Consider the following 26,025-nt stretch of genomic DNA (forward strand, 5'->3'; position numbering starts at 1 on the left):
GGTAGGCTTAACACTTACATCACTCCTCTGGGCCTGGTTAATTTTAGACTGTACTATAATCGGAGCATCTTCAATAGAGGTAAACTTGAGAGTGTCTGGATGTTGGCGATATTTTTTCTGTTTGGCAAATTACAAAGAGAAAAATAATAATATTACTTTCACCGAAGGTTAATATAACAAAATCCTTGAAATTTATTTTGGTGGAACAAGGATCTTTCCTGATTTTAAAATGTAAAAATACTAGATTCTTGTTTGGCTTGGGGAAAAAAATGAATCCAACACAAAAGCCAGTGTTAAAAAAGCTGGTTTAATTTAGGATTATTTGGGGCAGCACAGACCAATACAACTTTCAGGAACCAGACTTTACTTTCTTAATTTCTTGCTTGTGACATGAAAGTGGGCACTCTCAGTTAAGCAGGATCTGGAAATATCACGAAGTTTTCTAAAGGATTAACAGAAAAGCAGGCAAGGAGATTCGAAGTGTCTTTGCATGACACTAACAAGTTCTCAGAGATGTTCTTTTCCCTGTCACTCCACCAGTGACTGAAGGACAGAAGCTCTCCAGTCAAGGGAGGAGGAATTGAGGAACTAGGGCAACAGCTAAGGATTATTAATGAGAGAGAGGACTTTTGCTTTCCGAGCCTTACTGTGGTTAGTACATAGGTTATCACTAACTGCTGAGGGAGCACAAGAGAGGGGACGTGGGGAAGGTGTCTCATTTGGGAGCTGGCAACTTCTGGCTACACTTATACCTATATTTTTCTCCATTTCTTCTCCCAGTCCTCTTCCTTTGTGAGTATTACACATCCCACTATTGAGGATATGGTAACATTGCTCTTTCAACTTCAGACTTCTGAAAACCACTAACCCAGAACTTTTTCTGAAAGATCTCCGAGTAGACAAAATGGTTTTCATCAAAAACAAACAAAAGCACAAAACAACAAGGACAGCAGAAACTTGAGTGTGAAGACCACCCTCACTCAGCACCTCTGTCCCTTCTTTATGTAGTCTAACCTCCTTGATGATGGATTCACCTCACTGCGGTGGGAATGTTCAGCTGTTGGCAGAGGAGGGACAAACCAAAATGTGGTATAGCCATACAAAAGAAACACTACTCAATAATAAAAAGGAATGAATTACAGACACATGTAAAAATATCGATAAATCTCAAAAACATCATGCTAAGTGAAAGAAGTCTGATACAAAAGAAATTTCCAGAAAAGACAAAACTATAGAGACAGAAAGCAGATCAGTGGTTGCCTGGGGGTGAAGATGGGAGCAGGAATTTTTCAAGGAAACTTTTTGGGATACTAGCATCATTTTAAAGTTCAATTGTGGTGATGGCTGTACCACCATATGAATTTATTAAAACTCACCAAGGTGCACACTTAAAATAGGTGAATTTTATGGTAAGCAAATTATACTTTGATAAAGTTGCTAAGAATATGTTTATCATGAATGGTTAACATAAATGCTTTTGGTGATGTAAAGGAGTATGCTTATCTACCACGATAATTCATGCACATGGTGGGTTTTTTTCCTCAGCAACAATTACTAGAGAAGGAAGTGTTAAAGGAGGCATTTCCTATGGGGTTGAAGGTTAAACATGACACATTCACGCTGTGACACACATGCTGGCTTTACCTCGTTCAGGATGTCTGAAGCTCGCTTTGCCTTTTCCATTTCTAGGGACCCAAAAGGCACCCAGCCACAACCTTTCATCCAGTTGTTGTAGTCAGCTTTGTATTCAACCTAAAACACCAAGAGAAAGTTATATTTCTTTTGCTCAGCATCATCCGTATTCATAAAAATCACTAAAATTTTACCCAAAATGATGTTTTGAAGATTTCTGACCAGCTTCATTATTGCATACACTAAGGTTATTGTAAACATTTCCTTGGTGAGAGATTTAACAGCCTTTAGGTTTTCACTGTTCTAGTTGACATATGTTCCATTTCATCCTTATTTCCAGCTGAATGGAAGTATGTGAAACTCTAGTTCCAATCTGGAAAATGCTAAATGCAAAGCTGCATTTCAAGGAATAAATGAAATTGTGAGATTTAGATAGTCAAATGCAAGATGTTTGCTCACTGGAACTCTAAGTATTATGTTTCTATGGGCAAATTAGGACTGAAGGCCACATTGATGGTAGATAATTTTGCTCATTTTCTGATAAGATAAGACTTGATGGTAGTTATTTGTACTTAGTGTTTGCACACATTGCCCTTCATGTGTCATGGTCGGCTTAGGAGTGTTTCTACGTTGGCTAACAATGCACTTTAAAATAGGTGCACTTGATAACTTGCTTATGGAGAGCAGTTATCATTTGAAATTGGTCCTGTCTTGAGGACAGTTACTTAATATTATTAAAACAATGAACCACTCTTGTTATCTGGCTCTAGGTGGTACCTAAAACTTATATTCTAAATACAAAATTCAAATTTTTGTTCTTTAGTATGGGCCTTTTAATTGGAATCAAAAACCATTAGGTAACTGCCTTTGAGAGGCTTACAATCTATTTGGGAGAAAGAAACATAGAAAAATTAAACAAATAAATAAGGTAATAATGCACAAAATAGAATTGTTAGTGATGGGGATGTAAAACTGTGCAGCTGCTGTAGAAAATAGTATGGTGGTTCCCCAAAAAATGAAAAATAGAATTACTATACGATCTAGCAATTTCACTTCTGAGTGTATACCCAGAAGAACTGAAAGTAGGGTCTCGAAGAGATACTTATATACCCATGTTTATAGCAGAATTATTCACCATAGCCAAAAGATGGAAGCAACCCAAATGTCCACTGACAGATGCATGGATAAATAAAATGTGATATATACATATAATGGAATATTATTCAGCCTCAAAAAGGAAGCAAATTCTGACACATGCTACAACACTGATGAACCTTGAGGACATTACACTAAGTGAAATAAGCCAGTCACACAATTACGAATACTGTTATGAGCCCATTTATATGAGGTCTTTAGAGTAGTCCAACTCAGAGAAACAGAAAGTAGAAGGGTAGTTGTCAGGGACCAAGGGGAGGAGGAAATGGAGAGTTGTTGTTTAATGCATATAGAGTTTCAGTTCTGCAAGATGAAAAAGTTCTGGAGATTTTTTGCACAACAATGTGAATTAATCAACACTACTGAACTGTAGACTTAAAAATGGAAAATATGGCAAATTTCATGTTATGTGTATTTTACCACATTTTAAAAAAAACAGAATTGCTAGGATAAAGTATTCAATTGTGTAGCTCAGACAAATTAATTTGCTTAAAGAAGCTTCAATCTGCAGGAAAAAACCCAGCTACTATAAAAATTGATGCTGTAAATGATATGATATTTTATTTTCAGACAAGATAGCAATCTATGTAAAAAAATATTAATGATGATAAATGTGATCATTATGGTAGTGGTGGTGATAATAATAGTGAATGTTTACTGAGAATTCACCAGGGCCTGGCACCATGCTAATTATTTTGCATTCATTTAAATCTTCAAAACAATTCTTTTGTTTTATTCCAATTTTACAAGGAAGACTCTAGACTCAGCAAGGTTGATAACTTTCCAAAAGGGAACAGTGATGGGGTGCATGCTAGACCCACGACTCTAGACTCAGCAAGGTTGATAACATTCCCAAAGGGAACAGTGATGGGGTGCATGCGCTAGACCCACGCTCTCTAACTCTGAAGGGTGTGCTCTTATAGAACCACAAGGGTAAGCTTTCCATTATGTACTTGCCACCGACAGAAGACAACACAGGTACCTCTGAGAATTGCCAAAAACATCACTCAACTTAGAAATCTTTTTCAGTTTCCACCTTAAAAAGGGAGAATAGAGAAAATCTGATTACTCACATCGCTCTGCAGCGCATAAGCCTTCTTGGCAAGGTCCACGTTGATGCTATCGGGCGGGTAGCTGTAACTGTGTAAGGGGTGCTTATAGTCCACGTCACTGGCAATTGCCTGAGATTTCTTAGCATGAGTCACTTGAAGCATATCAAGAGGTGCTGTGTAGACAGTTTTTGCTTTTTCATAGTCTTTACGATATTCATGCTGTGAATAGAAAATTAGTATTTATAGCCACAAATCCTCAATGGACTTCCAGAAAACCACAGAGATCTCTCATAAACAATAAATACAAGTAAAGAAACAGATCCAAACATCCGAGTAGTTATTTTTTCCTAAAATTTGTTCATATGTTACACATCTTTGAAACTCCCCCCAAAATCATATATGGACAAATCTTCTCAGATCTCTTTTTAGATCAAATAGCAACTGTCAGACATTAGGAAAGCGCCACAGCTTCTGCTTCAGCCAGGAATTATTTTATTTTAAAACAGAGGTTTTCAAGGACCACTAACTAGCATTATTTCTACTAAGGTAATCTAACATTTGACAAGTTTTCCAATAAAGAAGTATTTTTTTAATTGATGAAAACCACATAACAATCATTTCATACTTCTGGTTTTATAAAATGACTACTTCACAAATAGTGTACACTTGACTTCTTGGCTTTTCTAAAGTCATCTTTAAACAGATAGTTACTGATTTTTCAACCTGACTATCTTACTTTTGACAATAGATAAGCCCTACTGAGAATCCCAAAGGTTTTCTCATACCAAGTTTAATTTTGGTAATAATTTAAAAGAAGATTCCAGTTGCAGTAATTATAAGACCTCAAAGGAAAAAAGTTTGTGAAACTGAGCTATTAAAGTAACCTTGGCCCTTATGCACAGTGTTCTCATAAAGCAAATGTCCTGACTGAGCCTCAGAAGGCACTTTCATTGGCTGGTTTTCTGGAATGGTTAGATAGGGTGCTAATTAGGTCAAAATCCCAGCTTCATCATGTCCACTCACCAACTACCTTAACAGAGAGAAAAATTCTGACCCAATGCCCTTAGGAAAATTCTAAACCTATTACATCTCCCCATAATCACATAAGCTTTAAAGGCAGTGATCCAAACCAGCAAGTATAGATGTGCACTATAAATCTTCTGTAGAAATTCCTTTTGCAAGTGATCTGACCTTTTAGTTTCCTTAGGGAGTGTGATCTTCCCTCTAATATTTTGTGGTTAGTCACTTTCACTGAATAAATTTATCACTTAATTGTAAAATCTAGACCCTGGTTTATGAAAACAAAAGACAGAAACTTTCTGATGGTATGCAAGAACACTGAAAAAAAATAAAGACAGTTTGCCTTTATTAGAAATAAACTGATAAAGCAATGTTGCAATAGCAGTTGGGGTGTGGAAATGTTTTTGACTAAATTGTTTTGACTCTTTTGTTCATATTCATACCGGCTCACACAGACCTCACATATAAAATGTTATCAAAGGTCCAAAGCGCTTTAAAAGATTCTTTTTAAAAGCTCTGAGTGTTCTATATCTGCAGCTTAGCATTTAGCCTGGATATTATGTGAGAATGACTCATCACTGACTATTTCTTTTGGTTGCCAACATCAATCAATTAACAAGTATTTATTGAAGACTTATTATGCACCTAGAGTTCTAATGGGTTCTGTGATAGGATGAAAAACAAAAGATAAAGATATATGTGCTCTCAATGGAGAGCTATGACTTTTTGAGTTGAAAAGGGATAAGGAATTAGCGAACAAGATAGTGCTATGTACGTGAGCACTGTATACTGACATAATTTGATGTGAAGTTATTGGAGAAAATCATTGACTAGGATGTTTTAAAGTGCTATATGACTATATACTAAATACAAAATGAGTTAAAGAAGGTATATATAGATTCTTATATGAACACACGGTTAAAATGAAAGTAAATGATACAAACATCTTTCTCTTTAATTGTGAAAAACTATTATTTGCAAGCTATGTTGAACGTTCTTACCCCTCTTAAGAGATTCTCTAAATATTTTTAAAACACAGTGTATATTGAAATTTGCAATAGTAGGTGTTTGCCTCTCTATAGTCAGAATTTTAACCAAAAAATGATAGATGGCCCATAGACAAGCCTTAGGGAATCCATAAATTCTCTGACATTTAGGCACAAGGCATGAAAATAAAGTTTGTTTTTCTAGATGGATTGTCCAAATCTTTTATCAGATTCTCAAAGGGGCCTATAATCAATGGAGTATTTTTCTTGGACCTAGGCCAATACTAATTACTCAAGTCAATAAAGAGCAATGATAGCTATACTAAGATTTTTACCTGTGACTCACGATTTTTCTTCCAAAATAAAGACAGTTTTAAAATCATCACTTTAAATGTTATTTTTCTATTAGAAGAAAATGTGAAAACATGTAGTGATGTTTTCCAAAAGGTTTTGAAAATTACAATTTATAGTCTATTAAATATTAACATTTACATTTTTCAAAGTGAAATGGAGACTAAGTGCAAATCAGTAATTTCTCCCCTTAAACGTGAGAGGTGCAAGAATCTGGGGCATCACCCCGCTTCTAAAGTTCTCCCAGCAGTTTGTTGTTGTAAACTGGAGAGATCCCATGGATATGGAGTCCTTTTACAAGCTACTGCCCTGGGCATGTTAACAGGGACGCCATCTTGAAAACAAGACAGATTTAGGAAAGCACTCACATCACTCTGGTTTTTGGCCGCCTTCAAGCAGTTCAGCATCTTGGGGTCGTCATTAATGCTGAGGGCTCCAATCATTTTCCCTCTGCTTTTCTCGTAGTCTTTCTTGTACATCACCTGCAAAGACATCACACGTGCCAGATCACACCCATCAGGAAACATCGCTGAGGCCCCCCTGCCCAGGGGCCCAGGCCATACTCACATCGCTAACATTCCTGCTGTTGGCTTTGGCTGCCAGCAGGGGAATGGCATCCACTTTGATGTCAAACTTCTTAGCTTTGCTTTTCTCCCAGTCGTGCTTATAAATATTCTGGACAGGAAAATTTCAACAAAGGAATTGTAAGAAAAACATCTAACACAAATTCATCCAGTAAAAATAAAAAACATTGAAAATTTGTGTACATAGGCTTATCTCACCTATAAATACCATATTTACCAAATGGTAGTATAACTATTAATTTATCTATCATCCAGCTTCTTCCCCCCACCACCAAATAAGTATAATGTATTCTTTCTAAGGTTCTGTGAACTTTCTAAAGACTCTGCTATCCTGATGTACAAAGGATAATATAAAATGAAAACCACTTGGAGAAGGCGAAATGTGACATTTACATAGGAGAGCTCTTGTAAAACTCTAAGGAGTAACAGAAGGGTAATTGAGAGAGTGTTTCTGATAGTATTAGAGACTGTGGAAAATGAAATCTGATAGCTAAGTAAGAGTCTTAAAAGCATTATGCCTTAAAAGCTCCACCTATACTCTGGTAACAATCTCAGTAGTTGTTTATTTGCATAACTCCTAATCTCGTCTTTTTAAACACCTATAACATTTCCTCTTCTCATGCACATACAAATACAGGCTTCTGCGACTTTGGTACTTACATCACTCAGGTTATAGGCATTGACTCTGTGTTGGATAAACTGTGGAGCATCTGCTGGTATGTTGCACTTGAACTTCTCACCTTCATGTTTTGCTTTGTAATTCAGCTGAAAAATAGTAGACGGTAGCCAAACAGTTCAGGGGAGGAACTTCCTTGAATTTATGTAGGAGAGTGTATATAGCTAAGTCATTTCTACCCTTTTTAGAAAGATGCCTCAAAGAAATAGTCAATCCAGTAAAAGTCCAGCGCAGGGCCCAGACTGACTCCCTCTTTCAGAGATTGTGGTATAACCAAACTTTGGGTTGTCATTTTGTAAATACTACCACAATGTACATACGGGAAACTCATTGTCTGATCTAAACTTCCAGGCTGTACCTTGAAGGCATGAACATTCAAAATCTATGAAATTCTGTAATCAGAGCACTAACAAAAATAATAATAATTCTAAATAACATGCCAGCACAATTAAAAAGACATGTAAATATTTTCTAAAGAATTTACAGTCCTACAAAATTTAAAGTCCTACAAAATATAGGACTTAATTTAAAATGTTCTAAAGGTGACATTAGGTGGATGGAAAAGAGTACAAAGAGGGCATGGGGCTGTTGAATTTTGGAGATAAAGGCAAATGCACAATACTGAGAAGAACTGTGCAATAAGCATCTTCAAAGCAGAGCCTGTAGCCCAACCAGGCCAATGAGAAGAGTGCGTGGGGACTTGGCACTGCGAAAATCACCACGTTCCTCTGCAGCTTGCCGCGTTCAATGGGATCAGCGATGTCAGCGTTTAGGTGCTCTTTCTTGGGACGCAAAATATGAACATGCTAGGAAAAGTTGCACAGGAAGCACTATGACTTCTGGGTTATACTGATGTCATTCTTTACCAAATGCACATGAGCTAATCCGTGTTACTAAGACACATTTTGTAGTAGGACGAACTGTACATTTCGTCTTCCTGTCTTGAGAAGGACGTGCCACTTCTCAGAATTTAGTTGTGTTAGCACCTTGCTACTGATAGTGTGCTCTACCAATCAGCAGCATCGGCATCACCTGGGAGCTTATGAGAGCGTCAGAATATTGGGTCCTGCAGACCTACTGAATAAGAATCTGCGTTTTTCACAGAGTCACTGGGTGACCCACGTGACTGTGCATGTTTGAGAAGCACTGCTGCTCTTGCCCTGATCTTGGCATGACTGGGCCATTCTGCCATAGATCTTCCTTGCCTATCCAATCTAAAGCGCCCCCCCGCCCAGTCACTCTATTCTCCTGTCATCCTATTTTAATTCTGTATCACCACTGTGTATTACTTTTCTTATTACTGCCTGATGTCTTTCTTGTTTCTGTGCTCTTTTTCTTTTAGTAAAGTCTTTGTTAGGAAACTCAAGAATGGGAACTGCTTGCCTACCCAAGTGGATGCTTTTGTTGTTGTCATTGTTTATTTAAGTGGCCATGAAGTTTTAGTATGCGTTATTTTTGGTATGTGACGGATCCTAATGAGCAAATTCCCACTAAAAATCAATGAGTTATTGAAGATTATTAGTTATTTTTATTATTGCCTAACACCATTTTCCCTGAGGCTACATTCAATTTGGCAGCTTCATTTGCGTTTTATTAAACAAATCTTGAGGTATGACACTGTTGGGATGATAGATGAGCCCATGAAGATTAAGCATGTAAATACTTATGTTTCAAATAAGCAAAACATTCTGGGTCACTCATATTTACATAAATTAAGGCACTTACATCACTAAGCTGTTTCGTGTTGAGCTGGGCTTGCAACAGCACAGGAGTATCAGTGACGGCTGTGAATTTGGTCTTATCTGGATGAACTTTGTAGGTATGCTAGAGAAGAAGATGTTCTTTAATGAAATTTCATAATGTGTCTTTATATTCTTGTTCATATACGCACTAACATGTAGAAAGTTTCCAGCCAAAAATAGTTTATTTCCTGAAAACTGGGTTGATATGTTCCCACTTCCTCTCTCTTTCTCAATGTCTCTCTCTCTCTCAATCTCTCTCTCCTGAAGTTGCCTCTAAACTGGTCTCCTTGCTGCAATTCAGCAACCAGATTAATCTTTCCCCATGCTGAAGCCCTACAATGGCTCTCCACTGGAGTTGGTATTCAATCTAAACTGTACCTTGGCTTACAAGCCTACTCTACAGAGTCCACCCCCTCCTTCATCTCCTACCATTTCACCTCTTACTACTGTCCTTCTCCCCAGTACACTTCAGCCACCTCTTCCCTACAATTCCTTAAATGCCGAGCTTGTTCTCTTCTCAGGCTGTTCATCCTGCTGCTCTTACCTTGACCTTGGCATGGCTGCACATTCCTGCCTAAGACCTTCCTTGACCACCCAATCTACAGTGCCCATCCCATCTCTCTCTCCCACATCATCCTATTTTAATTCTACATTAGCTGTCTTCTCATTGACTGATATCTTTCTTGTTTCTGTGCTCTCTTTGTTTATTATCTGTCTCTCCCTCTCAAACGCAGGCTCCCCAAATGCAGCCCACCTTGTCCTATCTTCTTTCTCAGCATCAAGGACAATGTTTGGCACAAGCTAGTCCCCTCATGTAAATTTGTTGGATGAATGAACACCTGTCTCTCACAAATCGCCATGTCCTCCCTTTCCTCCAAAGCCATGTATATATAAACTAATGAAAATAAAGATTTATAAAACCTGAAATTATTTTGTCACAAATAGGCTTCTTCACAGTAATTTTTGTGTTCCCAAATTCCACCCAAAAAGCAAAATTTAAAATTTAGCATCTCATGCTAATCACTAGATGCCAGCATTTAAACTCCTGCTAAATTTACCACTAGATGGCACAAGAATCCCAAACCCAATTTCAAGAATTCAGGGCAGCTGACTTACATCTTTACACTGGTCTAGCTTCTTGATTGCTTCATATTCTTGTGTTATTGTCTGAGGGAAATAGCATTTCCCTTTATCTTCTTCATATTCTGCTTTGTAATTTTTCTATAATGAGAAAGAACAAAAATAGATCATGATTGTTATTGTTCCCGAACAATGTCACTGAGAGGCATGAACAATTGTCTTCAAACTTACGTCACTGTTTTGAGCTGAAACTTTCATGCAGTGTATTTGATATGGGTCCTCAAAGCTGCCTATGTAATGTCCCAAGATATCCTGTACATATGAATTTTTATATTTAGCCTGAAAAAGAAAACATATGTAACTCAGATTGACAGTTACTTGTCAAACACGGAAAAGCCCTCAAACCCCAGAGGTAACCACAGCCTTTCACACCTCGCTGAAGTTCTTCAGCAGAGTATCAAGTTGATATTTAGGGGTCTCACAGTAATTCATGCTCTTTGCCTTTGTCTTCTCATAGTTTTCCTTGTATAATCTCTGTCAGAGGGAAAAAATCAAACAAAGAAAAGAAAAGAAAAATTTATCTCAGGGTATTAAAAAAATTCACATCATTGCTATACTTTAACCAAAAGAGCAAATTTTGTATTTTTTCAGCATTTATTTTCCACAAAGCAAAAAGCAGAATGAATATGGTAGAGGCTCATGTCTTGTATAATCTAGTCTGCTATAACCATAAATAAGTTCATGTTACTTATCCTCATATTTCTCAGTCAGAATAAATCAGAGCATACCAGTGCTGCTGGCTAATCAACTTTTTATCTTAAAATAATTCTTTCCACCTGAATGTGTTTGATGGAAAATGAATTTTTTAACAGTTGGTGCAAAATAATATAAAAGGTATAAGGTACCTAGATATTTAGGCCCAGCCCTAGAAAAGTATTCAGTCCAGCGCTTGACGAAAACACATTTTACACCACCTATGGAAGTTGGCTTTTATCATTAAGACCTAATATTTTATTTTATAGCAGTAATACATTAAAAGATGGTTTTTCCGTTTTATTTTACTTATGATATATTTCTTCACATTCTCTTTAATTCTCCCATATAGAAATCCAAAAATATACTTAATAAACACTGGAATATTTATAAATGATACAGAATAGGGAGTATTTCTTTTTTGCTATAAATTAGAAAAACAATTTTTATAAAGAGTCATTTTATTTTAAATAAGTATTTTAAAGTCTTTAAAACGAGATCAATATTTTAGAAAATTCTTAAAATAAAATACTTTGCTTTTGAGGTTATGCTTCATCTAGTTTTTCATACTTTGTCTTTAGCCTGATTTTCTCACTTTTTGCCTTTTATTTTTCTGTATGTATTTTGACAAAGTACCTTAAGTCAAGTCATGGTATGGAATGAATACATGTTTATACATACTGAGATATTGAGCCTGTTTCTAGGAAAAACATCAATGATATTGCTAGCATATTTTCCCCCTAATAAAACAGAGGGCATTAAGGAGATTAAGAGAAACTTTACAATATTCACTGGTGTCTCAAAGTACAGAGACATCATAAGAGTGAGGAAGTTAATCCTTGACCACTGGGCTTTCACGTTAAATTTGTCTTCCTGAGTCTGAGATTTCGTTTAGGCTAGCATCCCACCCAAGGTTATGTTAAACAGCAAGTGCAGCCACATCTGAAAACAAGACAGAATTACAAAAGCACTCACATCACTCTGGTTTTTGGCCGCCTTCAAGCAGTTCAGCATCTTGGGGTCGTCACTAATGCTGAGGGCTCCAATCATTTTCCCTCTGCTTTTCTCGTAGTCTTTCTTGTACATCACCTGCAAAGACATCACACGTTCCAGATCCCACCCATCAGGAAATGTGGTTGAGGCCCCCCTGCCCAGGGGCCCAGGCCATACTCACATCGCTAACATTCCTGCTGTTAGCTTTGGCTGCCAGTAGGGGAATGGCGTCCACTTTGATGTCAAACTTCTTAGCTTTGCTTTTCTCCCAGTCGTGCTTATAAATATTCTGGATAGGAAAATTTCAGCAAAGGAATTAGCAAAAGCGATATGCATGTTATCACACTTTAAAGACTACAAGGTAACTCAATACCTGTCTTAATATAAAATAGATGGGCCATATTCATTGTCCAGGAAATCACGAATATTTTAGATAATTCTCCTCAAGCTGAAGCTTCTAATTCTCTAAGATTAAGCCTCTCTACTCTCCATTAGAATATTTCATCCAATTAACTTAATTCTAGTTATCGTACTAATATTTGATTTTTAACACTGAATATTTTATAGAGCGGCACAAATATTCTACAGTTAACTTACTTTTTATAATATAAAGGCACCACTTTCATTTGATCTCAAAATCCTCTGCAAAGGTTGTTTCATGAGTCATTATGATACTCGTTGATGATGGATAATCTTAGTACTTATTTATAGAATTGTTGAATAAATGGAAACCTCCAAGGCACTTATATGGTGAGTGACAAACAATAATGTACAACAAAAATTTCACAATAAAAAAAAAATACTCTAAAAAAAAGAAAACTGAAACCCCCAAAGGTAATTTGACATTTCTATAAAATTAAATTTGTAAATGAAAGATAGCAATGGATACCTGGCCTTATGCCTTTTGAATACCCTATATCTTTGTTAGTGCAAGTTCTCTTACATGTAGAAATAAGTATCATTTGTGTGAAATAAGGGACATTATAGGCCTGAGGGACAAATGAAATGAAATTATATCTTAAAAAATCAGGTCCTAAAAGAAAATTAATTATAGTATACTATAAATGAATATATGGTTAAAAGATCTAACATTAAGATTTGCAATTAAACCTACCTGAGTGGTGGTATTTTGAGGGTTGGTTAAAATATTAAGATTGTCTAATTGTGTGAAGCTACTTGCAAGATTGCTACACACATTTCATAAGGTGAGTTCAAAGTTACCTTGGCAGAGGCATGGGAACACAATGCAAATGTTAACTGTTATTCCCATCTTTAGCATTGAAATATTTATTCAGTGAAGCAATTCTAAAATAAAAGCACAAGTTGTCAGCATATCACGTGGCATAGGAACTTACGTCACTCAGGTTATAGGCGTTGACTTTGTGCTGGATAAAGGCAGGGGTATCTGGAGGTATATGGCACTTGAACTTTTCACTTTCATGTTTTGCTTTGTAATTTAGCTGAGAGAGAGGGAAGGAGAGAGAAAGAGAAAGAGCCAATTAGTTCTGAAGAAGAATTGTTTAAAAACACAAAAAAATTTTGTGTGGTATGTTTCATAAGATAAAATATAAAATACATTCTGTTCAATAACAACCGACAAAGTTAGGATCAAAAGAGAAATCCAGAGCTAGGGTAGACCACCCTGCATTATTGCCAACCCGTGTGCTGGATACGTGACAGCTGTTACCACATCTGTCACCATGGTAGGACCCTAAAGGGAGGAGGTGGCTCTTTCGGATATGTTCCCCTCCATGCATATCACAATTGGCCCTGTAGGTTCTGAGAGGGACAGTCCTTTCTTCCCTTTTGTTGTCAATGCTTACTGACTAGAGAATCTTTTCTAATAAATCTGGTGACGTCTCCTCACATACATTATGGTTTGTTGATACTCTAATTGAAGTCTTCATTTCTGGCTATAAATCTACAGAGGTTACTTTTATTTTTATTTTTTTAGTTCAACACAAGTTTGGAAATTCATACTTAAAACTCACATGATACAACTTTTCTCAAAGACTCTATTTTCCAAAACTTATTTGAGAGAAATCCCATGTATTGAATACTTGCTCTGGGCCAGGGTGTGTACTATGCACATTTCTCCTTTCACTTAATCTTCAAAACAACCACAAATTATAAAAGGGAAATATGAGGTACAGAGGGGTTAAACAATTTGCCTAGGCTTCCAGGTCATAGATGACAGAGCTGGAATTTGAATACCGTTTTCTCTGACTTGAGTACTCATGTTCCTTCCGGTGCATTAAGCTACATTAGTTTCCCTTATAGAATCATTTCCCCCCAAGAAGATGCAAGGCAACTTAAAAGGAAAATATTTTAGGTGATTACAAATATATACAAATTTAACTTGCTAAAACTTACATAGCCTTTTTTATAAATGTTCAAGTCACTGGATTTTATGTGTAGAGTTATGATATGTTATCCCACATAATTGGGTTTCCTGGATATTGAAGGGAACTTACATCGCTCAGTTGTTTGGAATTGACTTGGGCTTGCACCAGAACAGGAGAGTCGGTAACTTGAGTGAATTTTGTCTTATCCGGATGGACTTTGTAGGCATGCTGTGGGAGAAAAGGGACTCGGGTTTAGCAGTGTCACCTGTCAAGTTGAAGTTGGCCTATAGGCCAAACAAACAGAAACCCATCCCCCGAAAGAGAAGCAACTTATAGTAAATAAAACACATTATTTTTTCTAATTAGACTGCAGTTTCTTTGAGATGTTCTTACATCTGTACAAGAAACTTTCCCATATCTTCAGATTCCTGATAACTTTTCTTGGGGAAAATGAGCTAGAATTAGCTCTTGAAACGTGTGGATGACAACAGGGAAAAGTAGTGTATCTACCACAAAATAAAGTTTATTTCTATTTATCCTCCTGCTTGCATTTATTTGTAAGTGTCAAAATTTTAAACATATCTTGACCACTAGATGCTATGTAGGGCAGTAACATTTAAAGTTCATGCCGCAGACTTACATCTTTACACCTATCTAGTTTCTTGATTGTTTCATATTCTTGAGTTACGGTCTGGGGGAAGAAGCCTTTGCCTCTGTCCTCTTCATATTCTGCTTTGTAGTTTTTCTATGAGGAAAAGAAATCAGACACAAGGATGCAACCATTGTATTCATGCTCTAAAAAATGTGTTGTTTGGAAAGTTAAACAATTGCCTTAGAACTTACATCGCTGTTTTGAGCTGCAACTTGCATGCAGTGTGTATGATATGGATCCTCAAAGCTGCCTACATAATGTCCCAAAATATTCTTTAAGTAGGAATCTTTATATTTAGTCTGAAAGACAAAACATATTTCATTTATTTATTGGCAAAATGATGGGTCTTTTCTTTAATAGAAGGAGTGACTGTAAGATTGCTTACATCACTACTGAAGTTGTGCAGAACTGTATCAAGCTGAAATTTGGGGGTCTCACAGTAATTTATGCTCTTTGCCTTTGTCTTTTCATAGTTTTCCTTGTATAGTTTCTGTCAAAGAAAAAAATCAGTTAAAGTAGATTCCTGTCACTCCCACACTGATTATAACACGCGTATTCTCCAACACTAAACAAAAGAAGAAGAAAAAAGATCTTACTTGTCAACTGTCTTAAAAACTGACAATCAAATATCGGGGTGTCGTGAATGGTAAGCCTTTCCTATTAGCAATTATTGTAAAGCCTAAGTTTTTAACATTCTCCAAAAAATTAAGAAACCAATATGCTTCCTTAAACCAAGCCCTTAGTTGCAGAGATTCTCGTGTATTTCTGAACTGCTGCCTTCTCCATCTCCCAACTCACATACTCTTCCCTCACTGATGGTGCCACAACAACCAGTAATATTCTGAGCAACAATGAATTTTTCATTGCTTTTTAAAAAAACCTTTATGGAAAAAGTTTAACATATGTTGAGAAATACACACTCCCTCTTCCTCCTTCTACAAAGGAAAAATCTCTTATCATATGAACAGACAGTATACCTTAAAAATAAGATATATACAAGAACTCAAATCATGAATCTACTAACTCTTCTTCTCTGCTAGGATTTATCTTTAGCTCTAACAACAACAATATATGATTATTGGATTTTAAATGCACAATTGATAAAGCAGATCATGGTCACTTCTTCATGTTTGGTTTTGAAATTGTAAATCATGCTATTCGTTTTTAATATTTTTATTTTGCTGTCTTTATCAACAAAGTGGATTTGAATCTAGGCTTTATGTGTTGGATGAAGACGACTTGCATTTAGGAAGCATGAGACATGCTCTGCATTGATTTCCCCACAGAGCTCCTTGGACAGGTCCTTTTACACTCTCTCACCTGCCCCTCCACTCTCTCCACCCCTCAGTCACATGTGCACATTTCTATGGTGCTGACTTAACTCAAGCGACAAAGAGAAGATAACTAACCCACACAGAGAGCCACATATAATTCTCAAATATTGGGAAAGCTTCACACAATCTAACCATAAGGGAAAACTCAACTGATCACATGTTCAGTCTCTTTACATATATAGTCATCAAAGTGGTCTTGGGCTGTCAGTCTTTTAATGCCAGGCCCAGTTCTCACTTATCTATTTTAAATCTAGTGGATTAGTCAGGCTCTTAACAAGGCCTCAAGTGGAAATTCCAATGTAGACTTAGAGAGCCATGTTTTAAGTCCTGTTATCTGCCAATGAGCTTTTCTGGGTCCTAGATCTGAGTAGAAAATGGTGGAGGTGGGGGAGACAAGCTGTAAAACACAGGACATTTTCCTTCTCCAGGCAGCAGGCTTGAAGAACACAAGGGCAGAGTGCTAACACTGCTTCATCTCTCTCTCTCTCCTCCCCTTTCAAAGTCTCCTTCTGCCTCTCTGTAAAATCACGACGCATCTCCTACAATGTACTCCGCCCTCGGAGGCACCAGTACCTGGAACCTACAAGCAAATGAGGATTTCCCTGCCTATTGAACTAATTCCACAGGCCCCCCAAAATTGACACACCTCATACTCAGAGGCACTAATGCCTCCTGTGGTTAGATAGTTCTGAAACTGCTACCCCATAACTGTAAAGTATTTGCAAAGTTATATTTGCATTTGGTCATTATAGAGGGACAGAGATTTCATCTCTCTTGCAGCTAAGGTTAAAAAACACTTCTGACAAAAATACACTTACATCACTTAGGGCATCTCCTGCTGCCTTCAGCTGCCTGAGCAGTGGGTTCTCTGTAGCAGGCAGTATATTATAATCTGCTTTCCCTTTACTCTTTTCATAGTCTTCTTTGTATTTTACCTGTAGGAATGAATAAAGTGATAAAGTAACTCTCCGGGTTATTTTTGCTCTCGTCTCTATTACAGATATTATGACATCATTCCACAAATCAATTTTCTCTTGAGAAAAATGGCAGCTTGACATTTTATAAACAAAATACTCATAGTAACTCATAACAGCAGTAGAAGAATTGCATAAAATTTCAGGATATCTTTTTTCCCATTCATTCCATTCAAAGATATCCATGGGGTGCCCATTACATGCCTGGCTCTGGGACAGATACAAGAAAGAATAACACATGGTCCCTGCCCTTGAAGACAGAGAGAGAGAGACATAAGTAACAGGAGAAAGATACACAAAGAATGACAGCACACCGTGTTCCAGACACCTGCTGCTCCAGAACCCTCACTCAGCTCTTAACCTCCAGCTGCCTATCTGCCAACACATTAAAGAAAGCAAGCTAGAAGCATCATCAATCTACCCTTTTATGCCTTATCTGTGAGATGTGTGTGAGCACGTGTGTATTAAATGTACACGCAGAAGGAGGAGGAAGGGCTGGGGGTGGGACAAATGGTGGCAGCCTCACCTTTTCCTTCTGTCCTTTCCACTTGGCACCTTTAATTCCAGCTATGGCAGAAGCAGTAAGCGAGGTCCCAAAAGCCTCTGTCAGGAGCATGTCCAAAGGGAGGAGAACAAGAAACTGATCCTAGTTCTGACCATGATCTCAGTGCCAGCCATTTATTCAGGCAATATGACCACAGAATATGACAAGTTCAAGGAATCCTAGATAATCTACCAACATTTAAGAACCTCAGAAAACAAATACAATCAGCTTGGTATCCACAGGCAGGAGATACACAACTAAAACACAGTGCACCTCCCCCTAAGCCCACACGGAGGACTCACAGGGGATTCTCTACAGGAATGGAAGACATAGATGACTTCTCCATCTTATAGAATTGTGTATTTCCTTGAAAAATGGAAACAACCAGAAAGGAAATTCCACCACCTCTACTATCCCCCCACCTGCATCTGGGATACGCAGCCTCCTCCCAGTTTATGGATGAACTGTCAGGGCTTATGGCAAAAGCGACCCCTTCCTCTTAAGCACCAGATACCCTCCCCTTTCACCACTCAAAGACATCACTCCAGCCACTCTGCCCTCCTCCAACATCACCACATTTTCCCTCTACACTGGATTTTTTCCCATCAGCATAGAAACATGATGCTTTTGCCTCCTATCTTTAAAAAATACCCTCTTCATCCACTTATCCATCAGCTACTGCCTCATTTTCTTCTTTTCTTTTCAGGAAAATGCTTTGAAAGAGTTGAGTTTACTTTCATATTCTTCTCTTTCTCTCTTCTCATTCACTTATGAACCCTCTCTAAGCATACTAAACCAAACTGCTCTCATTAAGTTCACCAGAGACCATATATTGAGAAATCCATTCCAGAAACATTGGACATAATTATCACTCCCTTCTCCCTTCACTTCCCAAGACATCACTCTCTTCTGACTTTGCTCATACCTCATCACGCTGATGTTTTCACGTGGAAGCACTCCAGGGTTCAGTCCTTAGAGCTTTCTGTCTACCCTTGCTCCTTGATGGCCTCCAGTTTTATGACATTAAATACTATCCACTTGCCAATGACTCCCAAATTTATAAAACCTTCCTAGATATCTCCCTTGAAACTTCAGTTTCGTATAGTCAACTGCCCACTTGACATTTCCACTCGGAAGTCTAAAAGATATCTCAAGTCTTACATGTTTGAAGCTGGGCTGTCTCCCCTCCAAAAAAGATTATCCACTCCCTCCACAGTCTTCCCTATCTTAATGAAGGGAAACACCATCCATCTAGCTGCTTAGACCAAAACTTTTCTCTCATATCCTACACCTAACTCATCAGCAAATCAGGTCAGCTCTACTTTCAAAATACTTCTCCTCACTTGCCCTGCTGTCCCCTTGTCCAAAACATCACGTCTTGCACCTGGATACTGAAATAGCCTCCTACGTGAAGTGATCTTCCTGCTTTCAGTCCTCCAGCAGGGCCAAGGCCAGGGTTAGAATCAAGTCTGATTGGCTTTGAAGTGTATGCTCTTTGTGCCCAACCTGCTTTAGAATGCCAAGTTGTCCAACTATTTACCAAAGTCACTCTATAGAGCGTATGAGCATATCCGTGAATTCATGTATCTTGTCTGTGACTAGATTTTCACCAGTTAGCAGGAAAATAAGAAAAATAATGGTAGTGGTGAGTGTGGGAGTGTCTATATTCCTATAAGGCTGCCAATTTTCTTTTCTTGAGGGGTCCTTCTGCCTGAGATTACAGTCTTTTTACATCTGGGTATCAAAAGGTCCTTTATGAAATGTTGAAGATGGTAATTGGGTCTTGTTAATGCTCATACATAGCAAATTTTTAAAAAAATTTAGTCTCCCTATTATAATCCCAAAGCACTATTTTTTTGTTGTTCCCCCAAGAGCCCTCTTTTTTTTTCATTATACAGACATGCGTGGCTTAACAATGGGGATACTTTCTGAGAAATGCATCATTACGTGATTACACCATTGTGCGAACATCATAGAGCGTACTTACACAAACCTAGATGGTATAGCCTACTACACACTAGGCTATATGGTACCAATCGTATGGCACCACCGTCGTATATGCGGTCCGTTGTTGACTGAAATGTCATTATGTGGCACGTGACTGTTTTCAAAAGCAAGAGTTATAAGAAATTCACCCACACCAAGACCATCAAGATAAATGAGAGAATTTCCTTGTACCTTGCTAGCTGCCAACCCAGCTTGTTTATTCACTTTGTACTCTGGTGTTTCGGTCTGCATGAAGTAGATCCGGTCTTTCATATGCTCAAAGTCTTCCTGGTATTTCCTCTGTAAGACATTAAACATACTGGATAACTGCTGTGGAAGTAAACTGTACAAGGGTTTTACACGGAGGACAGAGGCTCTTTGGAGAAGTTACCTAACGCCATGCTCCTCTTGGCTTTCGCAGGTGAGATCACAACTATAGAATTCAGTGCCATCACAAAAACAATTAGCAATTTAACAGAGATTTGGAGCAATTATAAAAGGCTGAAAAACAGCCTGCAAGAAGGAGTTCTCAAAAGCCAGGGGCAGAGAACTTAAGAGAAAGGAAAAAGAAGACTTATGTTTTCCAGTGAGGAAAATCTGGGAAGAAACTAATCAGTTTCATAAATGTACTGTCTGGGTTTCCTAGGCAAAGAATATATTTAAAAGGGCCCCTTTAGGCTGTACTCACTTTGAAACTGTATTGTTCCTGGGAAAACTGAGGCGAGAATAATGGAATCTGATCAAAACAACATTTCTCAAAAGGAAGGAAAGATTGTGGGATTTCTTTGTTAATAGGAACTCTACACAGGTTTTGCCCTCAAAAAGAGGTGTCTGGATTCAAATGTTTGGCACCACGTCAGGAGCAGCAGACAGCTAGAAGTCATAAAGGAAAGTGTCACCATCTCCACCTAAGGACATCCGGCCATCCCTTCCTACTTACTGTGCTGATGTTATCAGCATTCATTCTGGCAGTTGCAACTTCAAAGCAAGGTGTCTCACTCCATTTGCCTTTGATTTTATTTTCATAGTCTTCTTTGTATTTTTGCTAGGAAAAAAAGAAAAGAAAGAAAGAAGAGAAGCAAAATTGACAAATAAGACAGCAAAGTAAGTGGTAATGGTCAGCTTTTTAAAAGATCTTGACTAGGCCCTTCTTGGGTCCTTAATAGATGTCTTCAAATCTTCCAGTGTGGTGCCAATTTACCCAACAAGAAAGTTAGGTGAGGGAGGTAGAGGTACTAATTCCCCCTCCTCTTGCTGAGTTTGGGGACTTAGTTCATTCAGAACTCATGAATGTTTCCTGATATTTGAGGGAGGAGAGTCAGAAGCATCTTCCATTTGTATTTCAGAGTTATAATAAAACCACTTAACTCCAGGGGCTGGCCCCCTGGCTTAGCGGTTAAGTGCACGTGCTCCGCTACTGGCGGCCCAGGTTCGGATCCCGGGCGCACACCGAGGCACCGCTTGTCCAGCCATGCTGAGGCCGCATCCCACATACAGCAACTAGAAGGATGTGCAACTATGACATACAACTATCCACTGGGGCTTTGGGGGAAAAAAAAGGAGGAGGAATGGCAATAGATGTTAGCTCAGGGCTGATCTTCCTCACAAAAAAAAAAAAAAAAACACTTAACTCCAGATTTCCATGCCAGATGAACTTAGCCATTCATTTCTGAGCTTTACCAAAACTCCTAGTTACCCAGAAAGCAACACCACAACAAAATTGGGCTTGCAGGATAATGAATAAGACTTCCTAGTTTACTTAAAGAAATTTTAATGAGAACAGACAAGCAATTCAAAAATTGAACTGTTGCCCCATCTTATTCCCAAACACCACCCCACCTGAATCTCAGGCTGTGAGCATCTCGAAGAAAGAAATTATGTCTCCTTCATTTTTGTATCCTCAGAATCTAACACAAAAAGCAGTGATGGTGCTCAGGGCAAGCTACGCCAGGAGGCACCACTCTGGTATGCGGATTATTTCAAGTTGAAGACAATAAGGACTCAGAGAACTCAGGAAGGATATTTGAGTTTCCCCTCCCAAACTGCCTAAAGAATTTAAAACAAAAGATCTGTTTCAGAAAGGAGTTATTATCATGACAGCTATAAAGATAATGTAGGATAGAGGTTACAATAGAAAAGGCACCAACAAGCCCATCTTATCGGAAGTTCTGTCTCTCTGGCCACATTCTCTGGATGGCCCTGCGAGGAACTGCCAGACAATCATTTACAAGGGAAGTCTCCATTTGTAAAGGTATCTCCCTCTCTGTATTGGAAAGAGGGGGGACGACCTCATTTCTAGAAACTTATCAATGTGGAAGCTGAGGCCTTAAAACTGCATAATAAACCTTACTCTTGTTTACAGTGCTTTAGTGATAATCTCCTGTAACTGACACCCCCACCCCCAACATCCTCCTTGTCTTTGGTTGAACATGGTATTTAAGACGAGAATTTCTGCAATTGTGTTGAGAAACGCAGTGTCCCTGCTTTCTCCTATGTATACATATTATTAAACTTGGTATTATTTTCTCCTGTCTTGTTAATTATTTGGCCAGCCATAAGAACCTTAAGGAAAAGGGCAGAGGGAGATTCTCCCTCTTCCCCCGACAGCAGCATGCAGAGGTTACCTCATAAATGTTCGTTCAACTACACTAAATTGAACAAAGTCCATGATATGTGGTTTTGAACTACATTGGCCTGAGTGTTCTCAGAATAAAATTAACCCAGCTAATCCCAAAGCTGGGCACATGAGCCAGAGCCAGAGCTAGGTTAGAGCAGCTTCCCCTCCTCGGCTCATAGAAATGTGTTAACAGACACAGCAAATGGATCTCAAGGTGTTTGCATGCCTACCTTGAGAAGAGTGCACACACTCTTCAAGGACAAAGAAAGTGGTTTTCTGGTGTACGTTTAACAGAACAAGTACCATGGATGAGTGATGTGCAGAGCCAGTAAGTTTGAGGTAAAGAAGCCCAGCCCTCCTCAAACGCCCTATATCTTTCCTTCTCAAAGGGTTAATATGTTAATTAATTCCCAAGTGGTTTTCATAACTATAAATTTTAGAGCCCCGGGCCTGAGTTCAAAAGCCCTGGGCCCAAGACTTGACTCCATCATTACCAACAGTGGGACTTAGCCGCTCCAAGCTTCAGTTTTCTCAACCACAAGTGCTGCCAATAATAATAATACTTACACAGAGGATTGTTAGGAAGATTAAATGAGATCATATACTGAAGAATGCTTTGTAAACTCTGTAGTGATAAACAAATGTAGGGTATGATAATTATAGTAACAATAATCACTATTACTATTATTATTGTTATTATCGTAACAGAGAGTAGGAAACTCTAGAAAAAAGAAAATTGTATGTGTGCATGCGTGTGTGTGTGTGTGTGTGTGTGTGTGAATTCTTCAGTGGAAATCTTTGCTGAGATAAGGTTTGCATTATGCTGCCAATTAATTTGTTTACCCTCCTCTTTTGAATCTGTAAAGAATTAAGTCAATAAAACTGATTTTTCGATTTGTTAAGACTGCCTCTGGAAGTGTTTCTAACCTTTTTGGGGAATAGATCTCTTCAGGAATCTGAGAAAGCTACAAAATGCCCATAAACACTTACAAGCTCAGAGGTCCTTGATGTACACACACCCCAGGTTAAGATCGCCCAATCTACAATTTTTTGTAGGGATACTGCCCATCCTCTGCTTGCTGTCAAAGGAAGAAAGCTCTAGGGGGGAAACTCTAGGATTTGTATTTAAATTTGTAATGTAATTTAAAGTTGAAAAGACAGTAGATATTCTTAATGAGGTCCAAAATTTGGGCTATTATAGAGAAATAAGAATCCCAGTGTAGATTTGTTAAAGAAAATCAAGTAGGAGATTAATTCTCACAGTGAGAGATAAATGTCTGATTTTTTGAAAGATATTAAAACAAGATGCAAAACAAAAGTATAAGACCACCCAGCCCCCTCACCCAAAGTCATTCCTCCCCTCTTCCCCTTCACAAGCTAAACCTTCTTATCTTCCCCTACCCAGAAGCCGAAATGGGTCAAGATGGAGGTGAATCTCTCACAAACCACTCCTGAATACTCTCAAGTCTGGGAAGATTTTCACTACAAAGGAGGAGATTGAAGCTTAACTGCTGAGGAAGTTATGGCCTTCCCCTTCATTTGCAGGTAGGAAAGAAGTTGAAAGGATAAGGCCTGCAGCTAGAGGAATGAGAGGGAGAGAGGGGTGTGTGTCCATGGGGGACCACCCCTGCCAGCTGGGGGGTCTCACTCTGCACATTTGGCAGCGAGGCCTGAGTGTTTGTGTGGTACATGCAGAGGGGTTAGCCATACCAGGGGTCCCACATCCAACCTTCCCCCCAACCCCACCCTAACCCTTCTCTCCAACTGTAGTGTTTGGAGTCGATCAATGGAAACCTGGAGACAAGAATCGATTTAACTTTCTCTAGGATTTTGTGTTTGTTCATTTAACAGAGGAAAGAACATCAGGTCAATTATAAGCTCTGGGACACCTTCTCTGGGGAAGAGGGCAACACATGTGGTAAGATGTAGTAAGACTGCTTCCCCAAACCCAGAAGTCAGCTGAGGGTGCTTTCACTGGCCCACACACTAGGGACCCTAGTGTCTTGCTTAAGCACATGGGCTCATTTTCTACTTTCCACGTCTGCATCTGTGATTTTGATGCAGTTATCAAATGGAAGGACTACATAGCCAGTTCATTAATCACACTTCTCCTTTTCTGTGAGTAGCTAAATACTGGGACTCCTGATGGCTTCATTCACAAAAAAAGTTACCCTCTCAGGGAGGGCGGCGGGGTCCCAACTGGTATTTTCATTGCCCACAGTGGGCTCAGAGCTGCCTTCCTGACTCAATCAAATCTCTTCTGGTGAAATCAACTGGAATCTTCCTAATTCTAGTGATAGAAGAACTTCCATGGTTTCAGAATATCAGAACCTGGCCTCTTCATGCCGTGTAACAATATGTCACTGAAAGATGTTTTCCTGGGTGATAGGAGTGTCTTTTGTTCTAAAGAGGCAAATCCTAGATAGCTTCAGGATGGAAGTTGATCATCAGAAAGACCAAGGCATGATGATAAGCTTGGAAATTCCAGCCCCACCACTCATCCTCCGGGGAGTGGAGAGGGGATGGAGATTGAGTTAATAATCAACCATGTCTACATGATGAAGCCTCCATAAAAATGCCTAATGTATGGGGTTCAGAGAGCTTCCAGGTTGGTGAACATCCACATGGTCAGAGAGTAGTGCACCCTAACTCTACGGAACAAAAGGTTCTGTGCTCGGGACACTTCTGGACCTTGCCCAATGTATCTCTTCATCTAGCTGTTCATCTGCATCCTTTATCATATCCTTCATTATGTAATAAACATAAGTAACTGTTTCCCTGAGTTCTGTAAGCCATTCTAGTAAATTATCGAACCTGAAGAAGGGGTTGTGGGAACACTGGATTTAGAGGTGGTAGGTCACAAGTACAGGAGGCCAGACTTGCGATTGATATCTGAAGTAGGGGTGGTCTTGTGGGTCTGAGCCCTTAACTTGTGGGATCTGACGCTAACTGCAATTAGATAGTGTCAGAATTGAATTGCATTGTAGGACACCCAGCTGATGTCACAGAATTGGTTGGCATGGGAAAAAACCCCACACATTTGGTTTCAGAAGTGTTGTCGGTAGAGAGTAGAGGGAACATTTTTTCTTTTCAATTCTAGATCCCAGTTGGGTATCAACTGGAAATTCCAACCTGAAATCTTGTATTTTTCCTACTGTGAATCTGGAAGAAAGCAGAGAGGCAGGCACAGAGAAACTAAAGGGACTTCCCAGTGTTGCACTCAGAACCCCACTTTCAGCTGCTTGTAGTCTGCAGAGTTTCCTCACCAAGTGCCCGCTTACATGAACAACTCTGCCTGCCTGCCCATCCATGTTAGAGCTACAAAATGTAGCTGAGCCAGGAGGAGGTGCTGGTATGTAACTGATGGCTTTGGCCAAAGACAAAGGTGAAAGAATTGATAATGACAGGTAGAGTAAGGAGGGCTCGTAAACAGAATGCAACAGCAATATAATCATTACAGGTATGTGATCATTATATTAACATGTTAACCAGAGGCTGTAAGACAAAGGGATGGATCTGGAAGACATGATTCGACAAGGAAATGCTAAG

At 38.7% G+C, this 26,025-nt stretch overlaps 1 protein-coding gene across 9 annotated transcripts in view; it reads right to left on the bottom strand.

The window, feature by feature from the left end:
* The window catches only part of NEB (nebulin), a 234,736-nt gene that overhangs the window by 191,912 nt on the left and 16,799 nt on the right, over positions 1–26,025 (bottom strand). For 8 of the 9 annotated variants that reach the window (XM_087435204.1, XM_087435201.1, XM_087435202.1 and 5 more), the window contains exons 9-28: positions 20,800–20,904; positions 20,052–20,159; positions 17,174–17,290; positions 15,407–15,511; positions 15,213–15,320; positions 15,010–15,114; positions 14,499–14,597; positions 13,380–13,484; positions 12,206–12,313; positions 12,007–12,120; positions 10,711–10,812; positions 10,510–10,617; positions 10,315–10,419; positions 9,182–9,280; positions 7,441–7,545; positions 6,764–6,871; positions 6,565–6,678; positions 3,861–4,058; positions 1,645–1,752; positions 19–117 (exon numbers count right to left, since the gene is read on the bottom strand). In XM_087435204.1, the coding sequence (XP_087291330.1) occupies positions 19–117; positions 1,645–1,752; positions 3,861–4,058; positions 6,565–6,678; positions 6,764–6,871; positions 7,441–7,545; positions 9,182–9,280; positions 10,315–10,419; positions 10,510–10,617; positions 10,711–10,812; positions 12,007–12,120; positions 12,206–12,313; positions 13,380–13,484; positions 14,499–14,597; positions 15,010–15,114; positions 15,213–15,320; positions 15,407–15,511; positions 17,174–17,290; positions 20,052–20,159; positions 20,800–20,904 (2,220 nt within the window). The remainder of the gene's footprint in view (positions 1–18; positions 118–1,644; positions 1,753–3,860; positions 4,059–6,564; positions 6,679–6,763; positions 6,872–7,440; positions 7,546–9,181; positions 9,281–10,314; positions 10,420–10,509; positions 10,618–10,710; positions 10,813–12,006; positions 12,121–12,205; positions 12,314–13,379; positions 13,485–14,498; positions 14,598–15,009; positions 15,115–15,212; positions 15,321–15,406; positions 15,512–17,173; positions 17,291–20,051; positions 20,160–20,799; positions 20,905–26,025) is intronic. The other variant, XM_087435203.1, reaches the window with a different exon arrangement.

Source organism: Ceratotherium simum, chromosome 9 (genome assembly GCF_057802395.1).
Source record: "Ceratotherium simum simum isolate JZ-2026a chromosome 9, ASM5780239v1, whole genome shotgun sequence".
NCBI lineage: Eukaryota > Metazoa > Chordata > Mammalia > Perissodactyla > Rhinocerotidae > Ceratotherium > Ceratotherium simum.